Source organism: Propithecus coquereli, unplaced genomic scaffold, assembly GCF_000956105.1.
Source record: "Propithecus coquereli isolate 6110/MARCELLA unplaced genomic scaffold, Pcoq_1.0 Scaffold11, whole genome shotgun sequence".
Classification (NCBI taxonomy): domain Eukaryota; kingdom Metazoa; phylum Chordata; class Mammalia; order Primates; family Indriidae; genus Propithecus; species Propithecus coquereli.
This window is the reverse complement of record NW_012134969.1, coordinates 12016328-12040582: the sequence shown is the minus strand read 5'-3', so window position 1 is coordinate 12040582 and position 24255 is coordinate 12016328. Positions and strand designations below refer to the sequence as shown.

Here is a 24255-nt window from a genome sequence, read left to right as displayed (position 1 = left end):
CCTCGATCTTAGTCACATTCGATCAGCGCATTTGATACTTTCTGTGTAACTTTGGATGTAGGCAGATGAAAAAGACTCACCACCGTCCTTCTTTTGACAGACACAAGTACTCAGCCAAATGTAGCTCATACATACTATTAATTAGAGAGAAGTTATTTATCTCTGGCTTTTGCAGGGGTGGGATCAATTTTTAAAGGCTCCAGCTCTGCTTGCTTTGCTGATAAAGTTCTTCAGGAGATCATGGTCCATTTCTGCAAAGCCTGAAGTTTGTGTTACTACAGTCAGATGGTTTATGCAAAACCTGAAGCAGAATTCTTCTAAATCCTAGGAACAATAACAACAACAAAAATCATTTAACAAATTTATATTTCCCAATGCAATGCAACGTAACATGAAAATTCCTAAAACCAGTAAAAAAGATTTGATGGCCAAGAGGAGGAAATGTTGGTACAGCAACACCTATGAATACTTATAAAAACCATATAACTAATATGAATCCATGCTTGTAAACATTTAAATAATGCAGTAAAACATTCAAGTTTCTCCACACCGACCAATGTAAAGAAAGAATCTGACATTCTTCTTCCCAGAGATAGGCACCTAAGTGTATGAATTCTTTGGTACCTTTTCATCTAGCGACAGTACTTGTATTGTTCATTCCACTTTCAATATTTGTTAAAAGCCCGACGCTCCCCTCTATATTTATATTGGGTGTTTTAAATATTTCTGCCTGTAAACAGTTTATGGAAGAAAGGGTAAGCCATAAAAATAGTAATGCTAAAAACTGCTTCTCTTAAGTTCTTAATAGGCCACTGCTTTTTTTCCTTTGCAAAAAGACAAGGGATGGGATGGATGGACGTCGCCACGCTACACACACCTTCAATGATCTTAACCGGGAAGATGCTTTGAAGAAATCATGACTTTCGAGGTTCTCTGGTAAGAGAAATCCATCAGGTTTGTGTTTTCTGGCTTACTGAAATGTACTCTGGGCCAAAGAATGACCTTGTAGTAATTCTCTTGATTAGAACTGTAAACTTGAGAATCAGAATGAAGGCGGTGAGATGCGTTTTTGGCCCCCAGGGAAAAGTGAGGCGAGCCTGCCTGGACCTCCAATGTGCCTCAGACCCTGGCCACGCCATCAACCCGGGACAAGACGCTGCTAGGTGGTGGGTGGTCAGTTTTTAAACTTTCATCTCTATGTCACTAAAGGTAATTTATAAAAAATAAAGCCCCAAATAATTTCCAAGCAATTACATATGCACATTGTACACTATTATTTTCCTCTTTACACATATAAATTATAGCAAATGCTAAAGATGAAAATATATACTGAAAAATTAGCAATACTAATAGTCATGCCAATGTACCCACAAACCTATAGTACATTTCCTTTTAAGAAAAGAAACACTAGGAAAAACCTGTTTATCTCATCCCTGAACACACCTGGGAAGGCTGCTAGGGTCACTCCAGCAGTATGACATATCTCAGTCCCAGGTAAGGCCTCAGCGATAAAGGAAAATTCACACACCTACTTGGTATCTTCACATGTTACTATACATAAAATGTGCTTCATTAATATACATTGAATATCCCAGTATCCATTTAAAATGATGTGCTCTTGCTTAAATTTTTAGAAATGACATTTTTGCCTACAGCACACGAAAGTGAAACAAGACAGAGATGCATCTCTCTGGCTGAATTCTGCGAAGAGGAATGGAAAAATTCAGACCTGCACCACACATGTTAAAGTATGTCTGGAGTTAGGTGGCCAGGCAGTGTGAAGTCCCATGGATCTGGATGGCATCAGTAAAATTGCTAATGAATGGGGGAACAAAAGGACCCTTGGATCCGCCTTCCTTTACTTTTGGAGAATGGGAGTTTCTGATAATTATTCAATAAGGACAGGACTTGCAAAGAGTTCCTGTGATTCTAAGAATTCGTTAAATTGACACAGGGTGGTACCGGTTGTAAGGGAATTTTGTCTATATAAAACAAGGCCCTCATTTTTCGGTAAAAGAATTGTAGTCTACTTTAAATGCTACTACTTTGTAAGGCTGGCGCCCTTCATTCTGTCCTGCAGTCCAACCACATTTCCGTAATTCCTTCATTCTCCTACAGGACTCTCATACTTTCTCCCTTATGCCCAACGCCACCTCTGTCATCCTCATTCTAAGCGAACATGATTTCCTACTTCACTGAGAAAACAGAATTGCTCGGATGGAACCTTGACACTCTCTTCCCACCGTACCTCCACGCATAGCTGCCTGTAGACGCCATCTACTCTGGGTGATGGCCCCTGACCCTGTGTAAGGCAGGTCCCCTTGCCCTGTCACCTACATCCTGTTGCTTCTCCTATTCAGGAACCCGACTCTAGGAACTGTCCCTGCACCACTTGTTCCCCTTACCAAATCATCTGCATCTCTAGACAAACGTGCTTCAATTTCTTTCATCTTAAAAAAGTAAAACATATGTTTTACCTCAAATGCCCCGCCAATCTCTTTCTCTTTCTGTCTTTACAGTAAAGTTATCAGAAAACGTTGTCTCTGTTCCCCATCATCAATTTCCCTACGGAAGCCACCTGCCACGGTCACCTGTGGTGGTCTCGTGCCCAGACCCACTGGCAGTCGGCGCCGCCCTGGCCCCCTAATTGACATCTGTCGTGATGGAAGATTCTTCCTTCCTGAAACGCTTTCCTTCCCGGCTGCCAGGATACAGTCTCCTGGTCTTTCTTCTCTTACCTTGTTGCTTGTAGTCTCCTTATCTCCTTGGCCTCCGAGCATGGAGTACCCAGAACTTAATCCTCAAACCTGCTGCCACATGTCACAGTCTCACAGCTTTAAATACAATGAGTTTCTTTATGAGCTCCAGACTCGCTTATCCAATTTGCTCATTAGACATTTTCATTTGGACATTTCATAGACATTGCATGCTTAACATAATCAAAACCAAATTCCTGATATGTCTCCCAAAATGCTGCTCCTCCCACTCTATCTCAGTAAATGCCAATTTTATCCTTTCATGACCCCAAACCTTGGAGTCATCCCAAGTCTTCTTTTATTTTTCCCCTCTCTCCACATGGGATCCATCGGCAAATCCCACTGGCTCAACTTTCAAAATACATTCAAAATCCAACCACAGCTAATAACTTGGACCAATCCGCCATCACCACCTACTGGATTATACCGCCTCCTAACTAACCGCCCTCTGTGCCCCCAGACACTCCTCTCAGCACAGCAGCCAGAGCGATCCCCTGCACGTGCAGGGCGGATTGTATGTGCTCCACTGCCAACCCTCCCGGCCTGCTCACATCAGAGCTCTGTCCCTGACGCCGCCCAGTGGGCTCTGCTGGCCCCGGCCCCCTGCCCCACACCATCTCCCTGCCTTCCTCTGCTCCCTCCACCCCCATCCTGCTGTTCCTCCCACACACCACCTGCACCTCCCTGAGGCTTTGCTAAGTCACCTCCAGTGACTCCTTCCATCCCTGACACTATTTAAAATTCCAACTTTAATCTCAGCCTGGTACTCCCCATCTCTCCTCCTGAGCTTATTTTTCTGTATCATTATCACCATCTGACATGCTATATAGTGTATTCATTCATTTCTTGCCCATCTCCTCTCCTCACCAGAAAGTTCCACAAGGGCAGAGACTTTGCCCTGTTTTGTTCACTTGCAGTAACCCTGGTGCTTAGGACAGTGCAGGCACAAAATAGGCCCTCAGTGAATATTTGCTGAATCAGTAACTGAACACTTTTGATTTTAAAATACAGGGGCCAACAGAGGACTGTAGTTACATATGTGGTTGTGAAGTTTGTCCAATCTTGGATTGCCTTTCTGGTTTTGCAATGTACTCATTGACTGAGATTACTTAATCTGAGCTTCAGTTTCCTCATTTGTAAATTGGAACTTATAATAACAACAATGCCTATGTCTTATGAGGTTGTTCTGAGAAGTAAATGAGACGTGAACTGTGCTTAGTGTACTCCCTGCCTCCTAGTAATTATGGACTAAGGGGCAGACTAGTATGAGGGATAATTTGCTGAAAAAGCCCATTTCTTATTTGATTATTTGAGTCAGCCAAATCAAATATGCCATTCTTTATTTATAAAAACTTTTATAGTAAGTACACATATAGCCTATTTTACTTGTAATCTATTCACTTAGGTACAACAATTAGCTGGACAGGCTGTAGTGAAGTAGTGTGTCTCTACAGGCAGAGTTGAACGATCATCACACAAACACTAAGCACCTACTATGTGTCAGAAACGCTCCTAGGCATGGGGACGTGGCTGTGAGCAGTGCAAAGTCCCTGCCAACCCTCAAGGAGCTTACTTTCTAGGAAACAGAGAGCTGGAAGGTAACCATACGAATAATTTACATAAATAGGGAGTATGAAAGAGTCTCAGAAATCAAGCCTGGTTCGGTTGCAAACACCACGTGCAACCACCTGCACCTCTGAACTGGCCCTCCAGAGTCCAGTGTCATCACCGTGGCTCTAAAGGACAAACTACAGGACAGCACATAGATTTTCTTTGGCCATGGAGCATTTTTCGAGTGCCCAATATATAATATTACCTTGATATAAGACAAACATTTCCTGTGTTTTTAAATATCAATGTTTCAAAGGATAAAATTTTCAAATGAAAAAAAAAAATCTAGATTTCAAGTATTTAGAGATAAATACATAATGTGACTTTGAAGAAAAGTCAGAAGCTGCTGAAGGAAAGTGCTAACGTTCTGGTTGATAAGTCATTTCCTTCCTCACACTTTTTGTACTTTCTAAATTTTCTTTAATAAGCATATTATTATTTGCAGAAGCAGAAAAAAAGTTATAACCTTTTTTCCACTAAAATGTCCCTGTTTTTTGACCAAAGGAGAGGATATCCTTATGCCAAAAGGAAATCGACTCTAAGAAGTTATGGCCTGTTTCCTAAAGATTGAGTCCTAGGATGGGTTTTCTTTCCTTTCTTTATTATCATAACAATGCATGGTCACTATAAAAAGGTCAGAAAAAAACAAGCGAAGAGAAGGAAATAAAAATCTTCCATACCCTCACCATCCCATGATAACCACTGACTATATTCTTCAGCCTTTTTTTCTATGTAGATAATGAATTTCAGTCTTATTCAACTATCTATACTTCTTTAAAAAAAAATAAAAAGAACAGGATCATAGTCCCTCACTTAGTGATATACCTTGAACAGCTGCATAACTTCACGGTATTAACATTTTAGAAACAATCATACACTGTTCACACTGACCTAATTTTTCAAAATTATAAACTGCAGCAGTAAACATCTCTGAAGCTAAATCTCTGTCCAAATCCATGATTACCTGAGATAAATTCCTAAGTGAATTCTTTAAAGAATCACATCTTCAAGGCTTTTAATACACATGATACCAGCTGCCCCCAGAAAGACTGTCCCAACCTGCACCCTCATCAGTTTAGGAAAACACCATTTTTCTGAGCCTGTATTATGTTTAAAAACATCTTTCCCAGTTTGACAGGAGAATAATCATACCTTGTTTTCATTTATATTTCTCATTTATGTTTTTCATCTCTTCATAGAGCTATTTGTTCTTTGATCCATTTTTTTTCAGCCAAACTGCTCATAATTTTTTGTTTTTTACTATGGTAAACTTGCTTCATTATACATAGTAAATATTTTCCCAGTGTATCATTACTTTCCAATTTTCCCTGAGACGTTTTTTGATGTATGAAAGTTTTTTTTAATGTTTTGAAAACAAATCTGTCCATTCTTCCCTTCATGGTGTCTGCCTGTGAAGTACACCCCAGTGTTATATAAATATTTACTTATATTTCATCTAGTACTTTTGTAACTTTATTTTTTTTTTTTTTTACATTAAATCTTTAAGCTACCTAGAGTTTATTTTAGTTTGAGACATGAGGCAGGCCCCTAACTTCGGTTCTTCCAGAAGGCCCGCGCTGGAAGAATGCTTCTCTTACCTGGGCGTCGTATTTCACAGCAGCGGAGAGCAGAGCGATTGCATTCTCCTCGCAGATTCCCTGTTTGATCGTTTGTTGGCAGAGCTTTTTCAAACGATTTTCTCTATAAAACGTAGCCAAGTCTAGCAATCCTGGTGGAAAAAGATGTTTATTAGGGGGAGTGATTTCAAGAATCCTGATTTAAACTCACTCAGCCCTTCAGAGATGATTTAGATATTATTATAAATATAATCCTCAGTGAAGCGCCGCGTAAGTGAAGACTTCTGCCGACTCATATTTGCACGTGTGGCTCTACTCAAGAAGGTAGCCAAGCGGAGCAAACACAAAAACCAGGAGCACAGAGAGAATGGGTTTAATGTTTTTTTCCTAATCGCCCCTCCCACCGCATTCTCAACACCTTTCCTGGGCCGTTCCGGGAGCAGACACTCATGCTGCAACGGTGCCCATGTGGAAAAGAAAACCCTTTCCTGGACACGTGTCTGCCTCCTGTTACCCCAATCCCATTTCTCTGCTCCTCTCCCCGGCAGAACGCCTAGAGAGAGCCCTCTGTATCTGCTGTCTCCGCTTCCCACCTCCCATCCTGACCTCAAGCCAGCCCAGGCAGAACCCCATCCCCACTGCTCACCACGCCACGCCTGTGGTTGTCACGGAATGGCTTCCATGGTGCCAAATCCAAGGTCTATTCCCTGCTTTCCTCTCACTTAACGTTTAACACAGAACGTGATGGGTTGACCATGCTCTGCTTGGAACACTTTGCTCCTTGCTTGCGGTTTTCTTCTCCTTAATTAGCTGCTCCTCAGTTCTCGGGGCTGGACCGTGTCTCCTGACTTCCACACGTTCCTCCCAGCGCCCCTCACACGCCTATTCCACTGACTTCCCTGAGCGCACTCCGGCCTGGTTTTAAGCACCGTCTATACAGGATGATGGTCCCTGTCACAGCACCTGCATCCACTTTCAAGTAATTCCCGTAGCCACGGATACACATATGCAAGTAATTTAACTCTGCCCCGAGGGACGATAGGAAGCACTCTAACAGGAGTGGTCAATCAGCATTTGGAAGGTGCTGTTTGTTTTCAGATATTGCTATTTGACTCTTCATTAGAGACTTGATTAGCATAAAGAACGTCAGAACCGGTTTGTCACTGGTAAAACAGTGGTGTTGAGGACGTGTGGCTTGGCCAGGAACACTGTGAGTCCTCCGCCCTTGCAAGAACGGGGCCCCGGCATCGAGAGCTCAGTAGGCCCACGCTGTTGGCAGCGGTACGCGTGCTAGGTCTGCATGCAGCCCCCAGTGCCACCTGATCAGAGGTTAAGCCGAATCCCGCTACTAGAATATTGTAACATCCACCTCAAGCTAACCTTCCGTGCAAGGCACTTGCAATAGCGTGCCTAAAGGACAGAGAGATGGGATTTCATCCATCTTACCCTATTAATTGTTTCTGTGTCTGCTAATAAATTTTGTACATGTAACAGAATTCGATTGGAAACTTGCTTTCATTATAATATCACAAATATTACCAAAGTTATGAAAGAAAGACCTATGGCCTTTTGAAGAATAATGAAATCTTGAGAGTTGTAACGGCTTAATTGTTCTCAACAGCCCCAAACGCTCCAGAGCTTCGCTCTCACGCATGCAGCACTGCCCTAAGAGAGGACCCTGCTTCCTGCAGGCGCACCCTCTCCACAGGGCGGCCAAGGGGCCATGTGTCTCCTTCTAGACCACACCTTGGGTACCTGGGGTTCCCTGAGGGCACGTGTGCATTTCCTCCCTCTGACAGACAGACAATGTGCGGACCCCTGGCCCCGGGGGGTAGCCCGGGCTGGGGGTGGATGGAGCTTGGACGTGCAGACTGGCGTGCCTGCACAGTCCTCGAGACGCAGAATGGAGCCACAAGCTGGAGGCCAGGGGTCTGTCCTTCCTGTGCCACTGGGTTCTAGCACAGAACTCCAAGGAGTCCTGAAACTCTAAATTCCAACTAAAACGCAAACCTGGCCTTTCAGGTTTGAAGTGCATTTTTCAAGGTTGGCAGATTGAACGTACTTTATCTGAAGTTTGTTAGTTTGACATATAACTTCAAATTTTTAGGCATATGTACATCGACTTCCCTTTGGATTCTTGCCAGGCCTACTGCAAATGTTAGGAGAGGGCCTATATAAATTGGTGGCTCAAACTCCTTCGGCTTTTCAAAGTCAAGAGCAAAACCTGTGGCTCTCTATCTTCCTCACCTGAGTGCATGGCACTTTCATGAACCCAGCTGCTCAGGCCAGACACCTCAGGACAGCTGTCCCCTTGCTCCTCGCAGCTCCCGTCCCATCCTTCAACAGACGCCATCAGCTCCATCTTTAAAATATATCCAGGATCTGATCTACTTTCAATACCTCCACTGCCACACCACGCCTAACCCAGGACAGCATCATCTCTCACCTGAACCATTATAATTACTGATCTTTAAAAAAAAAAAAAAATCACATCAGACTTGTGGCAGAAGCTGCTAGCTGCCTCTCCTCACTCCAACACACACGCACAAGCACAAATCCATTCCTCCTTTCTCCCCAAACCACAGAATCTTTAGCCAAGCCATGGCCATCTGGAAATGTGCATCTTCCCAGACTCCTATGGAGCTGGGTGCAGCCTCGATCAACTCCAGTGCAGGGGTGGAAATGAGGGAACTTCCGGGACGCTCCCTGTAGAAACACTGGGGTTGGCAGTGTGCCCATCTCCATCCCGTCCTCCGTGCTGCTACTAGTGATGCTCCACAGTGGTGATGGTTTGATACTTCATCTCTCTCTTACTTTACTACCCAGCTGACCATTGTATGAAGTAGTAACAAGGGAAAAGTGTTCGGGTTCAACACACACAAAAGGAGCCACTTCTGTGATTACCCTCACGGCGACTTGCTTTCAGGTGCTACAGAAACCACCTTGTCATTTACTCAACATTTTGCCAGTTTCTCGGGAAATTCTTTGGCAATTACCTACTGCCTCCTCAGGAGAGAGGCTGATGCTGTCTGTGTACAGGTATTCCAGGAAGGCTCGGTAAACAGGGTATGAAAATTCGCTCATTTCTACAATATCGTCCTCATTGTCTTCCAGCGAAGAACGAAAATGCTCGCATCTGAAGGCAGAAAGAAGAGCGTCAGGTCCTAGCTTCCGGTGAGAGCAGACGGCCTCCCTGAGGGGCACAGCCTTCTCTTGAAGGTGCGCACCTGCACGCCCTTCCTTGGCTCCTTGTTTCTTTGCTGGTCTGAGGTTTTCAGATACTCATTTATGCAACACGGCTGCACCGCACACCTGCTGCTGTGGGTGGCCCAGGCAGCTGCCTCTAGGGCCACGCTGGGGAGGACAGTGCTGGGTTCCCTGGCATCGCTCTCACGCCACATGCGCTGATGGGCATTTAAAAAATCAGTGGGCTTATTTTTATAAAATCTGAGTAATTGTGTTTCTTCACCCTGTGATGAGTTGAATTATGTCCTTTAAAAATCATATGCTGAAGTTATAACCCCCAGCACCTCACAATGAGACCTCACTGGGAGACAGAGTCTTTGCAAAGGTAATCAAGTTAAAATGAAGTCACTGGAGTAATAATCCCTGATCCAATACGACTGGTGTTCTGGTAAAAAGGGGAAATTTGGACACAGACACACACACAGGGAGAAGCTGCCACACACCAAGGAATGCCAAGGATTCTCAGCAGACCACCAGCTAAGAGAGAGGCGTGGTGCAGATTCTCCCTCATAGCCCTGGGAAGGAACCCATCCTGCTGACGCCTTGATCTTGGACTTCTGGGCTCCAGAGTAAATTTCTCCTGTTTAAGCCACCAGTTTGTAGACTTTACTTACAACAAACTAATCCACCCCCTTTCTCTATGGAGGCTTATGTGCTATCGTGAGAGTAAACGAGTGGTACAGCCTGACCTTACTAAAGGGGAACTTGAGTCTAAAATGTGCACTGAGTTTGTGATTCATTAAAACAGGATTTAAACATCTGTTATACAACAGCATAATAAATTTCAAAATCATTTGCTCAGAGAAAGAAGCCAGGAACAAAAGAATGCATCCTGCATCATTCCATTTATGTAAACGTCTAGAAAATGCTAACTAATCTACGGTGACAGAAAGATCGTTGGTTGCCCAGGGCTGGGGCATGAGGGGCCTTTGGGGGTGGGGGAGGGGTGATGGGACTGTCCTGATCTCGATGTGGGGCAGAGGTTCCAGAGGCGTGTACGTATGTCAGTGCTCATCAACTGCACACTTGAAGTGGATGTAGCTCATTGCTCATACACATCAACAAATCTGATTTTTAAAATCTTTGTGTTAGCTTTGCCTCAGACCTTGTTGGTCTGGAAATGTCTTGATCCTCTCTTTTTTAAAGCATCGAAATGTTCGGTATCCCACTGGTGATTAAGGAGGGGGGTTACTATGAGCCGAGCTCAGTTCCCAGGCAGGGAAGTTGACCGATGTCCAGGTACTCAATGTGGTGCTCAAAGCACAGAAAGAACAACTCACCCAGCGTGAGCTGGCTGCTCTTCGATGCCAACGTGGACAACAGACTGATTTCAGCCTCTCAGGAACACCCACGGTACTGATTTCCTCAGCACTCGTCGCACACAACCTGTTATTTCTTGTTTCCCTGGCTGCACTGTGTTCTCATAAGGGCAAAAACAGCCTTACGTTTTTTCATTATTACTGAAGTGCCTAACGTAGTTCCTTGGACACTTAGAAGATTAAGGTTGAAGAAATGGATTTATCTCAGTTCTCAAAATACATGATTCCTTACCTAATTTTGAGAAGGACTTTATGTGCATAAATGTACTTTCCGTCAACCAGAAATGTCAGGTCTGCAGTGTCCGGGTTGTCAAATTCCCTCTTCAGTGACTCAGCCACTGTGAGGTGGTCATCGGGTTCTAAGAGAGGGACACAAATACTTCTAGAGCAAACTACAGACACAGTGAAAACACAGGCCACGACACAGCATTGTTCTACTGACACTCATGGGAATACCAATTCTCCAAGATAACTGCCCAAGTGAGCAATGCTTTTCTCCCTAAAGATTTGCATCGCTGTATGCCTTAAGGATGAGAACCTCACACCCATCTGCCTATAAATCTGGCAAAACAACAACAAAAAGTCCCAAACCACCTCACTAATTTTAAATGAAATTTTAGAATGTTTGAGTAAATACAAGAACTAAAAATAAAAGATAAGAGTTTCCTAGCAAAATTAAAAAGCAGTCAAATAAAATTGCTTTTAATTTAGTATTGGTGTTGGTTTCTGACGCTTTTAAGAAAATTAATCAAATGAATCCCCTTTCTCAGGAGCCCATGAGAGAGAAAGAAATAATGATACTTTGCCTAGCAAAGTCCTCCCCACCCAGATAAAAGCCCTGAGTCCTTTTCCCAGTCACCGGGTCATCCCCCGCATGGCCCATCCCCCAGATGACCAGCTCACCCACAGAGAGGAGACGCCACATGACGGGGGGAGTGGCAAAGCAGGCGAACACGTCGTCGGTGCAGGAGAAGTGGGTGAGATGGGGGAGGACCACCGACTGGCCCCGGCACTGGCCCCACATGTACACGTGCCCTCCCTGGGTCTTGGCGGCGGATGTGTGGGCAGAGTGACAGGCTGCGATCTCTATGATCCTAAATTCACAAACACGTGCCACATCAACACAGTGAACAGCAGAAGAAACAAGATGCTTTCTCCTCCCCCTACCTTTAACTGATTTGGGGCATTACAAACTAATTTACAGAATGGGGCAGGCCCGAGAAGAGCAAACAACCACACAAGACTTCTACACCTCATCTCCTAAATCTTCAGGCACCAAACAGTTACTCACACTTAAGCCACACTGCAGTGGCACTTGTAACTCATGACGATCTGTCTGTTAGCACTTCTAGCCCATAGACCTAGAAAAATATGCACCATCCTGTTTTGAAATTCAAGTACAATCCAAGAGAGTAGAGGCCAAAAAAAAAAAAAAAAATGGTGATTGAATTATTTTCCTTAAACATTACTTATTGAAGAAAATAATAAAGATTTTGGCCATCTGGACTTAGGGTCAATAAATAAATATTTTCATCAAAACGTCATCTATTTCAGCGTGCTGCGGGTCATGCCAGCTCGTACTGCAAAGAGTGGGTTCGGTAGTTCTCGCCCCACTGGACTATATCATCTGGAGCCCGAGGGGGCAGTTTTCTAGATCACCACATGATAGACCCTACTGCAGTAAGTTCGTGATTGACGGGAGGTAGTTCTCAGAACACTTCCTAATGGAAAACATTGTGTTGTTGATCTGGAAATAATAATAATACTTTTCTATAAGAATAAGTTAAGCCACCATACAGACTCGAAGAGGATACTAAACTCTTTCTCTCACCCCAAGGGAGGTCCCCATCTGATTTTGCCACCACGGGTGGCAGGGTACCAGCATCCTCAGAGACTCAGGCTCAAAACTTCAGCGTCACCTTTGACTTCTTCTCCCTCCTCACCACTTTCTTCAGAATATCCACTTAACACATAACATAGATTCTTTCTTTGTAATGTCTCCCCTCAGCCACCAGCGTGGGTCTGGCACACCCGGGTCTGGTCCTGTAACAGCCGCCCAGGTCTCCCTCACCTCAGACTCTCCCTCTTCTACCCCACGTCCCACGGTGGGGCACAGGCTCCTGAGACACTGTTCCCATCAGAACTTTCCAACCTGCATCGACTTCCCGTAAGATGAAGTCCAGACACAAGACATCAAGGCCTTCCATGATTTGGTTTCCGGCTCTGTCCAGCCTTAACTCACTTTTGTCCACACACCCCATGTTCCAACAAGCAAGATGTACTCACTGCCCCTCAATGTCTTTATTCTATTCACAGTTGAAGTCCTTGTTCAGGAACGTTCTTTCCTTCTCTCTGCCTTACAAACCCTACCAATCGTGTCAAGCCCGGTTCAAACAGCCCTGAGGTTCAGAGGTCTCTCGCTTGCCTGAGCTCTCCTGGCCACTTCCTGTCCACACCACTCCAGCCTGGCCCTGTTGGCATTTCACATGTGTAAGTTTCCTCTGTTCAGCTAGATGACAAGCTCCCGGCAGGCAGAATCACTGGCGTGTTTCCCTCTCTAAGCATGTAACATGGTGTCTTATTAAACATAATTTGTAGGTCATTTTATTGCCCAATAGGGGACAGCTCCCAGCCACACAGAGCCACTGAGAGCTGTGTTAAGAACCCACTGATGGGCCACAGTGGAGAGCCCAGCCTTTGCGGTCAAACAGACCCAGGTTTGAGTCCCAGCTCTACCACGAGGCTGTGTGACTCTGGGACTGTGGCTCAGCCTCTAGGAGCCTCCATTTTGCCACACTGCAGGGCTGGTGTGAGAATTAAATGATAAAAACGTTAAGCGCCAAGCACAACGTCTGTGTATAACTGGTCGCATCACAATAGAGGTTTCTTAATGCTACCACTACTCTGTACCTTAAGTGGCAAAGCCTCCCTTAGGCAGAGACTCTATATTTCTAATGATAATATTCAGATTAGTAGAAGTAGACCCTTCTTCCCTAGAAGAGTCCTTTCCTGACCTTGCATGGCTATGTCCGTCCACTGGCTCCAACCTCTAATCCAGCGCTGTGCAAGGAAACCTTGCCAGGTGGGAAAATGGCCAATACTATTTAGCTTCTCCAGAAGCACATTCTTTTCAACAAATACAGAAAATGGGAGAAGGAAGTAGAATACACACATTTATTGAAAGAAAAGTACATCTCCTGTTACCATCTATGTTACTGGCAAGCCTCACGTGTCACCCTCATGCGTGAGGGCAGCAACACGACCTGTGTTAGGTGGCCTAGCACAGTGGACAGGACGTGGGCTGGGAGGCAGACAGGAGTTTGTAGAGGCCACATTACTTTAATTCTTACAGTCAGCTTTACCATCTTTCTAAAGAAAAAAAGGAGGGCGGGCGGACAGGATACAAAGTAGCAATCGTCTCACAGCTCTGTGCTTTAGGGTGAATGAAATAAGGCATTGGGCAGAGCTGGGCACTCAAAAATGGCTTCTGTGACTAAAAATGTTTAACAGCTGCTGCAGACCTGTAGGGCCTGCCCCGAGGAGCTCACGACCTAGCTGAAGAGAGGTGGCAGACAATTCCCACATAACATCACAGTGTGGGCTGCGACATCCTCGGGAGGATTTAAAGTAAAAGGGAGCTCACCGGGCCACATAGGCTTTGGATTTGTCACAAATGGAATCAGAGCCCATGAGGTGGAGAGAAAAGCAAGACCAAACGTGCAGCAGGGGGTGGGGACAGCAAGGCTGTGGTGAGCTGGGACACGCGGGCACCTTGCAGGGGCAGAGAGCAGCAAGGTTTGCTGGGAACAGTGGTGTCAGCTCAGATCCAAGGCTGAGGAGTTCAGACGGGATCTGACGTGACCGGCAAATGGGAAGCAGCCTTGTCAACAGGGCCATGAGGTAACGAAAATGGTGTTCTCAGAAAGACTGATCTGGCAGCAGTGTGCAAGGCAGAACTGCGAGGCAGAGAAAGAACAGCTCAGAAGGCTGGCTGGGGAGGCCTGCGGGTGTGGCAATGTCCCATCCGAGCCATGTCACCAAGGAGGGGTCAGGGTGACTCAGATATAAATGCAGAGGAAGGAGAAGAGTCAAAGGTGGCCCCAGAAGGTGTGTCCGAGGAAACACCAGCCTGGCAGCGCTGAGGCAGGCGGGAGCAGCTCTGGTCCCTGGCAGACCACAGGCCTGTCTGAGGCCTGGCGGTGGGCTGCCACATTGTAACCAGCTCAGTGGTACAGTCACCTGGTACTCCCTGAGGGCAGGGGAGGTTAGACCAGCCCAACAATGTCTAGGGAAACATCAATTAACTGTTCTTGCTCTCTCTAGATTTCAGCACTTCTGCAATGACCTAAGCAAGGACTTTTAAATTTTTTTTGAATAGTTTCTGTATACTTGGGGATAAAATTCTATGAAAAATGTCACTGATTAGAACACAACAGTGTCCTTCTTTGTGAAACTACCCAACATCAGAAAATCAAAATGACTTAATTCCTACATTCCCTTCTGAAATGTTTGCTATTAGCCTCCTTGAAAGGGGAACGGCCTTTGCCACGACAGCAGCCGGTGACCCGAGGTGGAGACGCTGCTTCCTGGAAAGGGGCTGGGACAGACTGAGCCAAGGGGTGAGGGTGGGGAGGGCCACACTGCCACCGGTCGTCCCTGGGCACGGCCTTGTGAAGTTTACCTGGGACACCTGGCTCTGCACGGGAAGTCAGAGGTGGGGCGCGGGCGTGGCTGACCGCAGCAGCTGCTACAGGAAGGAGAGTGGAGACAGTTTAGAGGGAACCTTCAGGTCTAGGCTTGGAACCCAAGCAACTGCCAAGGAACCTCGCCTTTGCCTAAGGTCATTGGTTTTTAAATCAGATCCATACCAAGAAGTAAATTTTGATGCTCAGATTTTCCAGTCTTACATGCAAAAGACAATGACTATAACCTGAGCTAACCTTTACTGTCAGGGTGTCTGGCATATTGCACACTTTATTTTGTAGCCAATCTCAATGGAAAAAAAATTACTACACGCTCTTAATAAACAGGTTTCGTGTCACCTCAACAGAATGATCCACAACAACCGCAGAGCTTAATGTCTGTGAAGTACTAGAAATGAAAAAGCAGAGAGTAAGAAAGAATGTAAAACAGAAAACAACAAGCAGGGCAAAGGTCACTTGTGAGGGGGAAGAATAATGGAGAAGAAACAGCAGTGATCAAAGGATCCACAGCAGTGATTCCCAATCCTGGCTTCGTAAGAGCCCGGAGTATCATCAGGAGTATCATCCGTTACCTCAAGAAGCTGCAGAGTTCTCAAAAATTCAAGGCCAAGTTAGGTTTACATCAATTTTAACTTAAAATATGCTCTGATGGAACTTCTAGAACAAAGACACAATTGCTGGTCAATGAAATACCAAGGTCTCGAAGCTTCAAAAAGATTGGGAATGACTGAGTTAGAGAGAAGACAATCATTTTAATTGTTAAAATTACTTTTATGTAAACATAAATAGCTGACAAATATCAGTATTCTTCATCATAAATAGACTTCTCTGGGAAAGATTTTAAAAGGTTTCCCTGGGGCGGTTGTTCAAGCAAGGGATCCAGTGCACACAGTTTTGTCCTTTCCACTTCTGTGGACAGGTAACTAAGAACTGAAGACCCACCCTGCCCTAAATCCTATCCTAGTCCCAATTAGTCAAGCTTCCCCACAATGGGTCGAAAAAAGTCAGAAGTGAGGTTTCCTGAGAGTAAGCCATGACATATCCTCGAGGTTTCAGTCACTGGAAAGGGTGGAGAGGAGCAGAACAAGTCCCAGCACAGACCCGTACATTCCTCCCTCACAGAATGCCTGTGCTTGAGTGCCCAGCTGACACTGTGCAAGCTCCGACATCACCACCTGAAATTCAAGTGTGGAATGCTGGGAAAATCAGGAATATCTCATTTCAAATACTCAACCATGACTTTACGGCCAAGATCATGTTTATGTAGACAACGGCCAAGATCATGTTTATGTAGACAACGGCCAAGATCATGTTTATGTAGGCAACGGCAAGTGTGCAAGCGCATGGCTGTTTCCACTTTTCTTTACATTGATAATTGCAAAATAGTTGCAGTTTAAAATGATAGAAAAGCAATAGATAACTTTCAAGGTGCAGGTAAGCAACTTGGCACTCACGTAACTTCCATTCCCTGCTTCTCTGCTTTTTCTTTCTCCCACCTCAGTGCCCCACAATCCGTCTGTCCTGCGTGAACCAGAGTCAGGAGACCTGGAAGGTCTTTCTGGGTCAAGGACCAACAGTGGAATGGGAAGCACACATTGGTGGGCGATGAGGGTAGATGGTTTTTGATAAATGTGCAAGCACATACTTGGCCTTTCTCTGTCAGAAAATGGTAAAGTGCCGTACAAATACCCTGCTTTTATTTCCACGTGACTTTGATTTGATCCTTTAACACTTTGTTGTTCAGTCTAAATACTAAGCTTCCCCACTAACTGGACTTGCTAGCCTGAGGCATTTTTGAGATTATTCAAAGCCTCAAGACTGTCCTTTCTCTTGTTGCTGAGAAACTCTGAACTACCTTTACAAGAAATGCAAACCTATTCGACATAGGTTAAATAACGTTAGCCAAGTTCATGATACTCAAATGAAAATGGAGGCGGTTGAAAAAACGACAAGTTGGTTCTTGGCTTTCATTGTCAAGTACTCCAACAGAAGAACAGAAAAGAATTGCATATAAATGCAAGCTAATCTATTTATCCATTCATCTATTTTAAAATCAAATATAATAAAATTGATATATGCAATAAAAATTGTAGCATTAATTTCTACAATGATTGCAACCCTGGTTTAAAAGAAAAGGTAATGAAATGTTTCTGCCTCATACTACTGTGTCGAGAAACGAATGGTGAAAAGGCAGCAAACGGGCCATGCTTGAGAAATTCAAAAGGCCTTCAAAAACATTAGGACAATTTGGAAACGAGTTCTGAATGTGCTAATTACATAATCCAACCTTGCAAACAAGTGTCCAAAACTAAGTCTTAATTTTCTAACCATTTTACTCTTTCTCATGCCGGAAAAATAAGCCTAGCCTTTTCAACTGACAAAGTTTCTAAGTAACTGAGCGACTGGCTTTATACCCCATTCAAGGTACCTTCGTTTTCCTAAGCCATAGAAGACAGACCTGAAGTGTTATCAACTCCCCTTAAGAATGTAAGACGGAAACTGAGGAGGGGAAGAGGGTGGTCTGTGAGGGAGAAGAATAATGTGGAATAAAACTGTTGGAAGTTTAGTCATTGCAGTTTGCTTAGAGGAGACGTTGGAGGTACAGGTGCAACACGGGCAAGTGAAAATAGAGTGTTTAGCATACAATGACCTCAACAATTCAAAAGCCAACTTTAAAAAGGAATAAATACTCTCGTTAAAAGAATATTCTCATCCAAGCAGAAATTCTCTATCACGTCTAAGTCCTGGTTAATCCCTGAAGACCGCTGCGGGGGCTGGGGGGGATTGTGAAAATGCACATGTTACCTGTCCTTTTCCACAACGACAGGGGTCGGATAGGACTGGTTGCTTTTATTGCCAGTGCCCAACTGGCCAAAAGAATTGGCGCCCCAAGCATACACTTGGCCTTCATCTGTTAATACTAACGTGTGCGCGTAGCCACAGGCAACCTGGAAGGAAAGAGACCAGACTGACTCAGGCCTGCAAATAGAAGGAAGTAGTTCACTGTTTTCACAAAGTAGGTTAAGAATCAAAAATGAAAAAAAGGAAGAGGCAGCCTTCCCACAGAGGCAAGCGTTAAGTTAACCCATCTCCTTCCAGAAGGGCAGGAAGACTGCCATGAGTCCCTTAGCTGCCTCAGCTCCGGTTCATTCCAGCTTGACTGCTTCCCGGAAATCAAGGGGTAGGAGGTGAATGTAAGAAACAGACCCTTTCATTTTTTAATAAATAGTTTCTCTTTTCTGACTATAAAAGTAAAATAAGTTCAACGTGAAAAATATAGAAAAGTATATGAAAGTACTCTCAGGATCAGGGTTTTTTCTATTTATATATAGACATAGAGAAATGTAGCTAGAGCTTTTTTAAAATGACCATATTATATAAGCAGTTTTATATCTTGTTTCTTTTTATAATACTTTACCATTAAATACAGCACTGTCCCACATTGTTAAAAATTCTTTGTAAAGATCATTTCCGTCATCAGAATCAATTTTTCATTAGTAAATTATGCTACACCTACTGTTTTTTATTATTAATAGTTTTTTTTTTTCCTGTATTTTCTTAACTAATTCTGTAAGAGACTTTCTCTTTGGTTCCTTAGGATAATGCCCTAGGACTAGAATTATAGGTCAGAGGGTATGAAGACTAAGGCTCTTGATACACACTGCCAAAGATTCTTCGGAAAAGGTTCTAACAATTTATATTTCAAAAGCTGCCTACGGGCCGGGCGCAGTGGCTCACGCCTGTAATCCTAGCACTCTGAGAGGCCGAGGTGGGTGGATCACTCAAGATCAGGAGTTCGAGACCAGCCTGAGCAAGAGCAAGACCCCATCTCTACTAAAAAATAGAAAGAAATGATCTGGACAACCAAAAATATATATATGTAGAAAAAATTATCCGGGCATGGTGGCGCATGCCTGTAGTCCCAGTTACTCGGGAGGCTAAGGCAGTAGGATCGCTTAAGCCCAGGAGTTTGAGGTTGCTGTGAGCTAAACGGCACTCTAGCCAGGGCAACAGAATGAGACTCTAACTCAAAAAAAAAAAAAAAAACAACAAAAGCTGCCTACGGGAATGCCCTAGGAACAGAGATTTCCTGATGAATAGCTACAAGTTAATTCAGAGAAAAAGAGCTTTCACCTTTACTTCAGTGAAGACATCCAAGCAGCTAAACTTTTCATCCTGCTAAGGAAATTGTGTTTTTAATACACTGGTACCTTTGCCACTGAAGGCTTAAAACTACAGGCACACAGACCGCCAGCGCACGTACCCGCTGGACACGGATGCCCTGCAGCGCGGCGATTCTGCAGGGGGTGGGCTGGTTGCCGCTGCTGCCGAGGCCGAGCTGCCCGTTCCCGTTGTAACCCCAGACGTACACCTGCGAGGAAACGAGAAACGCGATGCTCAGGAGAGACAGACGGCCGTCGAGTTCCCTGCTACGAGAGACGTGCCATACTTACCTCCCCGGTGTCCACCACCACCATGGAGCACATCTGCCCGCACGCTATGTTCACGACCGCTTTACTCTGCAGGCAGCCGGTGACGCGCCGGGGGATCGGCTGATTAGCTGTCGACCCAGATCCCACCTGCCCGGAGTTATTATAGCCCCAGGCAAACACCTATTTGAAAGAAAAGATCCATAAATGAAACACAGCAATTTATAAAGCGTCTGGACTGGACACTAACATGCACGAGCGGTACCTTGTCTTTCCTCCCCAAGTGCTGCACATCCAGAAATTCTCACAACACAGGCAGAGAAGTTTTTATAAAATTCATTCTTACAAAAGTATTATTTTACCAAATTAGGTTATTGGTGCTGTCTACACAAACAGTGATAATTACTATCAAATATCGTGTAACACAAAAATATCTACTGCGCCTCAGCTGTATTTTCTACCACTTGGGGATTTTTCTTATTGCAAATAACCCCTTCACTATAGCAATATAGAAAGTCAATACATCCTTCTAAGTTTTGCAGTTATATATTAAGTGCTTACTACATACAGGTAAACTCCATAATATAAATACCAGGACTATGAATTGTTACCAAAACTCAGGCTGCATTTGAGGGATGTGGTTATTTTAATCAAATGCTCACGTTGCCAGGACTGCTAAAGGAATCTACAGAATCTTACTGAAAAAAAGCAGCGAGTTTTATACCAACTGTTCTCACCTCTCCATCAGATGTTAGCACCAAAGAATGGTAAGACCCACAGGCAACTTCGATGACCTGCTTGTTTGACAAATTAGTAGAGATGTGACAGGGCACTAAACCATGATTAGTTGTCCCATTGCCCAGCTGGCTGTAAGCATTATGACCCCAGGTAAAGACTTCTCCTTCTGAAAATAAAAAGAAAGATAACTGGCTTTCAAAACATCTACTTCATTATATGAATATATATATTGCATGACTTCCACAAATGAAAACTAAAAATTCAAGTCCAAAAAGCTACGAACTTCCCTATTCTATCAAATTCACTCCACAAAAGAATCTATTAGGAAAGTATTAACTGAATTCTACCCCAAAGCAACAATATGAAATTTAAATGCATATAGAAGAGAGCTTTTTAATAAATAACAGAGAAAAGGCTGCTAAGAGTAATAGAAAAATCAGACTGAAAGTCGGAAGATTGTAAGGACACGTAACTCCTCTGGGTCTTAATTTTCTTATCTAAAAAATGATCACCAAGTTAATTTTTAAAAATCTTTGTTATTATTTATGGTGCAATATAATACACACTCGGAAAAGTTCATAAAAACATATAAGTACAGTTTTAGAAATAATTATAAAGCACATGACCATGTACTACTATTCAGATCAAGAAATATAGCCTCTTGGTCATATAGCAATATGGTCATAAACTCTTGGGGGGAAATTTTATTTCTTTTCTTTCTTTTCTCCTCCCTGCGTTGTTCAGAGCGAGGAATTCTTGTCAATCCTCAGGAAGCAGCTAATCCTCTCCTTGGAGATTCAGATATATTCCCATTTCATGTTATCCAAAGCACAGTCAAGTTCACAGGGCGGAGCCAGAAACTCTAGCCCAATCAAAAAGTACATTCTCAATTTAAGGGTGGTCCCAGTCTTGTTCCTCAGCAAATAAAGCAATGACTGAAATTCTGCATGGCGTTCCTGTTACCTGTTGTTGCAAGGACAACGTGTGGACCACTACCATAGCTGAGGCAGGCTATCTTTTTGCCACTTAAGGAATCCAGTCTCCGAGGTTCGATGGTGCTCTGGATGTCACCTAACCCCAAACAGCCACAGCAGTTTGTGCCAAGCACAAAAATCTGCGGGAAAAACCACCGTTAGTTGAAGCAGTTCTATTTCTGACAAACCTATAAATTACATCCAAACAGGCATCATCTTCCTAAAGCAAACTGCTTCATTTCTCTAACAAATAAGAATCTGCTTTCCACGTTTTTTTTTAACCTTGATTCCTTAGCTCCCCCAAGATCTTCAATTTAGCAAATCCATTTCTAAAAATACAGGTGGCTGAATTATGTTCTTCAAAATTACCTCATCGTTTACTGTAGTATATAAAACTTCATTGCCAGCGCTGCCAAAGACACAAGCCTGACGAATTAACTGCAGTTCTTCCTCGGAACAAAGGGAAAAAATTGGCCACTTGCCCACATCTAACATCTTCAAAGATGACAGAGTAGCCTGTACTGGCTGAAAAGGAAAAAAATATATACTGAGACTACTAATCCAAAGTTCAATTTTCTTTGCCCCTCCACTTCTGTGGAAGAGGACTCGCTGCACGAGCTTCCGAGAGGACTGTCACGGCTGCAGGCATCGCCTCCATGCCGGCCGCTTCAAGGCTGCTGTCACAGCGGCTGAGCTCCAGGGGCCGGGGTGGAACCAGGTCTCACCTATTCATTTTCATCAAGGACCCGGGAATCAGCCAAAGCTGAACTTTGGGGAGCTGATTGTTTAGCGAGTGCTTTAAATACTGGCTATGTCTTAACTGTAGCTGTGGAAACTAGGCTGGCTGCGAAAGCAAGACAGAGAGACAGAGTGAGTGCGTGAGAGAGAACTGCCATTTCTTCTGCTCCCTAAGTCTTAATAAAACAAATCCTTGGACAAGAACAATGCTGAAGGTGACACCAGGGAAATGGTCCAAAAGTTTCAGTTCACGGGAAAGCCTGACCTGACCCTCAGTTGGGAGGTTGGTGGGTTTCCTCATCCCCCACTTAAGGTTTGGGGGAAGAGGTAGGAAGTAACACCTAGAAAGTGTATGTACTAGTTTGCTAGGGCAGCCGTAACAAAGTATGGTAAACTAGGTGATTTAAATAACAGAAATTTATTGACTTACAGGTATCAAGGCTCCTTCTCAGGGCTGTGAGGGAAAGATCTGTTCCAGGCCTCCCTTCTTGGCTTATAGACGACTACCTTCTCCCCACGTCTATCCACATTATCTTCCCCTTTGTGTACCTGTGTCTAAATTTCCCCCCTTTTTTTTATTTCAGGATATTATGAGGGTACAAACATATTATGGTTACATTTTATGTCTTTGCCTCACCCAAGCGAGGGTTAGAGGCATGCCCTTCCCCTCTACAATGCTGCCTGTAAATTTCCCCTTTCTTAAAGGACACCAGTCATATCAGATGAAGGCCCACCCTAATGACCTCATCTTGACCAAATACATCTGCAATGACCCCATTTCCAATGAGCTGCGTTCTAAGGTACTGGGTGTTAGGACTTCAACACGTGAATTTGGAAGGTCACAATTAAGCCCGTAACAGCCTATCTTCATGAGCATCTGCACCCCCACAAGAGCACTAAATGTGCACATTATAAAGTTGTTTGAAAAGACAGTTTTTACTTATTTGCTACACTGGAGATATTTTTACTTATATACTTTTCAACTTTCAAAAATTTTGGTGATTATAATAAGATGCATAAACAGCAAGAAGCCTATCAAATGCTATGTTTGGCCATTTTCCACAATAATCACCAAACTCATGCTTAATTTAAAAGAGCAAAGGTTTTCTAAGGGCGCTCTTTCTCATCAGCTATTAAGTCATCCCTACTAGGAATGAGTTCTGGTACAGAGCTGGGTGGTCCAGCCACTTATTTTCTACAGATCTGAAAGAATACTTGTCCGTAGGAGTCAGTAGAGGACATCTGAGAGCACAAGTCAGCAACTCTGCGCTTCTCAAGTCCACACCATGGACTTACAAGGCTCCCCCATCCTCATTACTGCGAAGTATTTTGGGGCCACCTTCATAGACCCTCAAGTACCCTTCAGGAGGACAGAGACAGAGTCTCTTCACCCACCATGTCATTGGTCCCTTGAATAGAGACAAAAATACAATAAACACCTGTGTTGGTAAAATGAACAAATGAATGTTTGAATGGATGGCTCACTTCTGGGTGCGCAGCCCTCCTGTCCATCTCATCCTCTGTAACTCCTTCCCGAGGAAGACATTCTAATTTTCTGGCCCCTCCACTCCCTACTCACAGCCCCAGCGCTCTCCGTTTCTACTTCACCTGAGCCATGTCGTCAAACACCACTCTATTACCAAGTCTCAAACTTTTAAGTTCCCTCTGATCACAACTAACAATCCTAAACTTACATCCAAAGAGAGGTCGCAGTGAGTAAGAGTCCCAATGACCACTGAACTTACAGCGGAAACAAGCAGAGCCACCAGCTTTTTATTGTAATTTTAGCTCTGTTTTTAGGTTTCTATCTTTTCTGACTACTATTCATGGAACTACTGAATGGTATGGCTAAAAAGCTCTGAAGGTCATTTTATGGGTGAGAAACCTGAAGAAAGCCCAAGAGGGGCTATAATGGGTTGAATGGTTGTCTCCCAAAATCCAAAAATTCAGGTCCACCTGGAAACTCATAGCGACCTTATTTGGAAACGGGCTCTTTGCAGATGTAATAAGAGGAAGTCATATGGGATTAGAATGGTCCCTAAGTCCAATGACTAATGTCCCTATAAGAAGACAAGAGGGCACACAGAGACACTTAAGGAGGAAGGCCATGTGACAACGGAGGCGGAGATCTAGAGTGGACTCGTGCATCTCTAAGTCCAGGAA

At 44.0% G+C, this 24255-nt stretch overlaps 1 protein-coding gene across 5 annotated transcripts in view; it reads right to left on the bottom strand.

Annotated features, from left to right (window-relative positions):
• The window catches only part of RCBTB2 (regulator of chromosome condensation (RCC1) and BTB (POZ) domain containing protein 2), a 38412-nt gene continuing 14157 nt past the window's right edge, over nucleotides 1–24255 (bottom strand). For 3 of the 5 annotated variants that reach the window (XM_012649222.1, XM_012649203.1, XM_012649229.1), the window contains 12 exons: nucleotides 21724–21879; nucleotides 21344–21494; nucleotides 20380–20546; nucleotides 19667–19825; nucleotides 19477–19584; nucleotides 18018–18160; nucleotides 15191–15256; nucleotides 11413–11603; nucleotides 10742–10868; nucleotides 8941–9080; nucleotides 5966–6096; nucleotides 1–324 (listed from right to left, as the gene is read on the bottom strand). In XM_012649222.1, the coding sequence (XP_012504676.1) occupies nucleotides 184–324; nucleotides 5966–6096; nucleotides 8941–9080; nucleotides 10742–10868; nucleotides 11413–11603; nucleotides 15191–15256; nucleotides 18018–18160; nucleotides 19477–19584; nucleotides 19667–19825; nucleotides 20380–20546; nucleotides 21344–21494; nucleotides 21724–21849 (1650 nt within the window). In that variant the 5' untranslated portion in view covers nucleotides 21850–21879 and the 3' untranslated portion in view covers nucleotides 1–183. The remainder of the gene's footprint in view (nucleotides 325–5965; nucleotides 6097–8940; nucleotides 9081–10741; nucleotides 10869–11412; nucleotides 11604–15190; nucleotides 15257–18017; nucleotides 18161–19476; nucleotides 19585–19666; nucleotides 19826–20379; nucleotides 20547–21343; nucleotides 21495–21723; nucleotides 21880–24255) is intronic. The other 2 variants (XM_012649213.1, XM_012649237.1) reach the window with 1 other exon arrangement.